The 3933-nt window shown below is 45.7% G+C and overlaps 1 protein-coding gene across 1 annotated transcript in view; it reads right to left on the bottom strand.

Moving 5' to 3' along the window:
* The window catches only part of LOC117803522 (stromal interaction molecule 1-like), a 31094-nt gene extending 27369 nt beyond the window's left edge, over positions 1-3725 (bottom strand). Inside the window, exons 1-2 of the mRNA XM_034667603.1 lie at positions 3710-3725; positions 2101-2123 (exon numbers count right to left, since the gene is read on the bottom strand). Coding sequence (XP_034523494.1) covers positions 2101-2123; positions 3710-3725 — 39 coding nt within the window. The remainder of the gene's footprint in view (positions 1-2100; positions 2124-3709) is intronic.
* Between the last annotated feature and the right edge of the window lie 208 nt (positions 3726-3933).

The raw sequence follows: 3933 nt of genomic DNA, 5'->3' as shown, positions 1-3933 counted from the left end.
TCCCCAGTGGAGTATGTGGAAGAAACAGGCTAAACGGAGGCCCTGCAGGGGGAATAAAAGGGAGGCAAATAGGAATACCCTACAATAGCAGAGCTAGTTAAACCCTCTGATCTGACAGATGAGGACACTTAACTCTGAGAAGGCAGGTAACTGCACAAGGTGACCCAGGTGAGTGGAGACTGAAACCTTGTCTCCCAAGCTCCCAAACTGGTGCTCATTTTGGTCTACCCGGCACAAGGCCATGAGGAGAACTGGAGTATGGCCTGTCAGGCCTGTCACTAAGCAAAAAACCCAAACGCTGTAAACACAGGAAATGGGCTGGGATGAGGTTCAGAAGGAGCGGCAACCTTTGCCAAGTTAGAAGTGTTCAAGGGTTTCCTGTCCACAGCTGTTAACTGTCACAGAAATGCTCCAGAAAGCAATACAAGGCAGAAAGGAGAAAAAAGAGAGAGAGAGAGAGAGAGAGAGAATGAGGAGAAAATATTTAAGCCCAGAAGTGACTTTATAAATTATTCAGCCCAACCTACTTAATTTTATAGATGAGGAAGCTAAGACCCCCAGAAAGAAAAATGACTTGTCAAAACTCACACTCCAAATTTAAGGACCCTTAGAAACCACTTACTTGGTTCAAATCCTTCATTTTAGTGATGAGAAGTCTGAGACCCAGAGAGGGAAAGGTCACAGGGCTAGAGAGTGGCAGAGCTAGCACTGCCACTGTGTGATTAGAGGGAGCCCACTGAAGTGACTTACCTCAGACACAGCTATGTTGGCCATGGAGAAAGTACAACAGGTCAGGAAGCCAAAAATAAGCAGGATATACTACCAACTAATGAAGAATAACAAGGACCAAACACAGCAAGCTTATAAGAGCTGAAACAAAAGGGTTCTGACTGCTTAAGACACTTTGGAAAACTAAGAGGCAGAAAAATATTCAAGCTATTCCAGGAACAGAATCCAAGGAAGAACCAGCAGGACAGGCAGATAGAAAAGGCCGGAAATGCTAAGGAAATCCCAAGCTTCTGCTTCCTTCTTCTGTCCTAGAGCTAAATATCCAGAACAGACCACCTCAGAAGCACCTCTGGGTTCAGCAGGCCACTATGGGGGCACTATTACATAGCAGTTAGCCAACTGCTGGGCCCCCACATACCACTATAGAGGGAAATTACATTCCCATGAGGCCCGGAATTTCATATAGATTCACTTCTCACGCCAGCCCTGAGACACAAGGATTATGATTCCCATTGAACAGATAAAGGAAACTAGGACTTACGGAAAACAAGTCTCTTGGTCAGGCATCAAGTTAGTACTATACATGGCAGACCCACTATTCAAACTTAGACTCTCTTTCAAGAAATGTTTAGTAAGTGCCTGCTGTTGCAACCCTGTTCTAAGGGCTAGGGATACGCTGAGGAAAGAAACATGGCTCCTGGCCTGGAAGAATTCCAATCAGGGAATTGTGAATGCTTACTGGGTCGCCCACGTTACACGTGAAGCGTGACTACCTACGGGCTGCAAAGAACAGAAAGGCCAGAGGAACCCAAGCATCAAGGACTGGGCTGCAATAGTTGATTCCCCCAGAGACAGGTGAGAAAAGATGGGAGGGTGACCAGCGTCACTGTCCTTTTCTCCTATCTGGTCAGAGCTTTCTCATCCAGCATGTCCCCAGTCCTCACTACAGTCAGGCAGGGCAGAGGCTGTTCATCCAGCCTGACAAATGAGGGAAATGAGACCAACAGCAGTGGTTTGTCCTAAGTGGCACAGTGAGCTGGTGGGAGAAAAAAGTCAAGCCTCCCGGCTTCTGTTCTTTCTATTAGACTGCTCTGACTCTAGACCACAAAAGGGGAAATCTAAAACATGGGATTGAGGAAGAATTAAAACCTCTAGATTTCTCTAGCCATCCTCTTTTCATCTCACCATCACTCCCATCCCCACTTCCCCGTCCATCCCTCATCACACTCGCAGAGTTCTTAACTTGGCTTACATATACCCACATTCCCTCCCTTGGTGCCTCAAAGTCAGTGATTCAACCAATGAGTTAATCAACCACAAAACCTTGGCCGCCATCAGACACCATGTCCTCAGGGAAACATTCCCCTCCACCAGCTCATCCTCAGCATTCAGATCTTTAAATGGCAATCAAAGAAGAGAGGAATGCTGAAAAAGGAAAGGCCAGGGGGAAACACCCTAGCAGGGCAGAACATTTCACACGATCTGAAGTCTGCACAGAAGACATTCAATTTGTCCCAGTCTGAGGTCCCCCCGCCAAATCAACTCGGGTTGGGGTCTTGACTTCCCGATAGGAAGGAAAAATACTAAAAACCTACCATTAACTTATTCGTTCATCCATTCTTCATTATTGATGTTTATTCTGTATACAACTCATGTCAGGTGCTACAGCCACACAATTAAAGAAACAACAACTCCTCTGCCTTCAGAAAGCTCACCTTTTAGTTTGTGCTTCTGGTTGTAGATGAAGCCATATTTTGACTAATTCATTGTTTCTATCACTTATGTTGAACCTTGCATATATGTAACCAATTTGTTTTCTTCAAGTCTTTGTAATGTGACTGTGGGAGATAATGTAAAGGAGCAAAGAAGGAAAGTTGTGTTTGTTCTCTGCTATACTTTTCCATCTATTCAGGAAATTTTGTGCGGTTTTTTAGAACCCTGAATTGGCCTGTGGCTCTTTTGGTAAAAGCTGCGTTCAGCAGTAAATAATCTTTTTCTTTTTTTTTCTTTCTTTTTTTTTTTTTATTATAGCACAATAGCTTTACCAGGGGGAATAAAAGCTTACGTTCTAGTGAAGAAAACAGGGAATCAAGATACAAGGAAAGAGCTAAAGTCAAGGGATATATCAATTTCTGTGGAAGCAAGGTTCTCTTAAGGGCCAGGAAAAGGCTTCCCAGAGAAAATGCCATTGGCTTATTCTTAGGGGATACGGAACATCTGGATGCTAGAATGCCAAGCCCACATAGACAGGGCTGGAGAGGTCTCTAAAGGCAGACTAAAGAGTCCCACGTTCCTAGCAGAAGAGTTGATGTGGGATAAAAGAAATACGCTATAGCTCTAGTTGCTTCAAAAATATTATACCTCTGGGACAAGTGCTCCAGGTAAAACCATCAAACTCTGTAACACACCTAGCTCCGCTCTGCACTCACCCAGACCCAAAGCACTGAGCATAAGCTTGAGGCTCTACAAGAGACTGCTCTATCTTGTGCACGCGCACTTCCGCTCCTTGCCTTGCAAACTGGCTCCCAGCAGCCGGAGCCACCTTACCTCACAAAGATCTCTGCTGGTGGCTATCACCACTAACAGTCTTAAGACTTAAAACTTGGGACACCTGGGTGGCTCCCTTGCTTAAGTGACTGCCTTCAGCTCAGGTCATGATCCTAGGGTCCTGGGATCGAGCCCTGTGTCAGGCTCCCAGGGAGTCTGCTTCTCCCTCTCCCTTTCCCCACCTCATGCTCTCTCTCAGATAAATAAATAAAATCTTAAATTAAAAAAAAATGCCTTAAAACTTAAAGCCAGCTAAAATGAGAAACGGTACAGTTCAAATGAAAACCTCTAGTGGTTTAACTTTGAGCTGGTCAAGATGCGGACAAAAATCCTTTAATGCAGCACAAATACAGAGCAAAGGGAACAGGTCGTAACAAACCACAGTTGATTTAGTGGAAGCAGAGAATCCAACAGTCCCTGCCACCCCACCCACCCATCACCAAACCCATGCTCCCGCTAGGCCCAGCCCAGGCACAAAGCACAAGCAGCACTGGAAAGAAGGGCAGGGGAGCAGGTCCTCAGGCCCTTTCCTGAAGCAATATTCCAATGGAAGAGAGGTGCTTCCCATCCCCCACCCCAACCCCATAAAATACCAGCCCGGGCCGACCCTTGTGGGACTTGTAAATCAGCAAAGATGCTGGCAATGTGCAACCCAGG

This window comes from Ailuropoda melanoleuca, chromosome 8, assembly GCF_002007445.2.
Source record: "Ailuropoda melanoleuca isolate Jingjing chromosome 8, ASM200744v2, whole genome shotgun sequence".
Lineage (NCBI taxonomy): Eukaryota > Metazoa > Chordata > Mammalia > Carnivora > Ursidae > Ailuropoda > Ailuropoda melanoleuca.
This window is presented reverse-complemented; position numbering and strand designations above follow the sequence as displayed.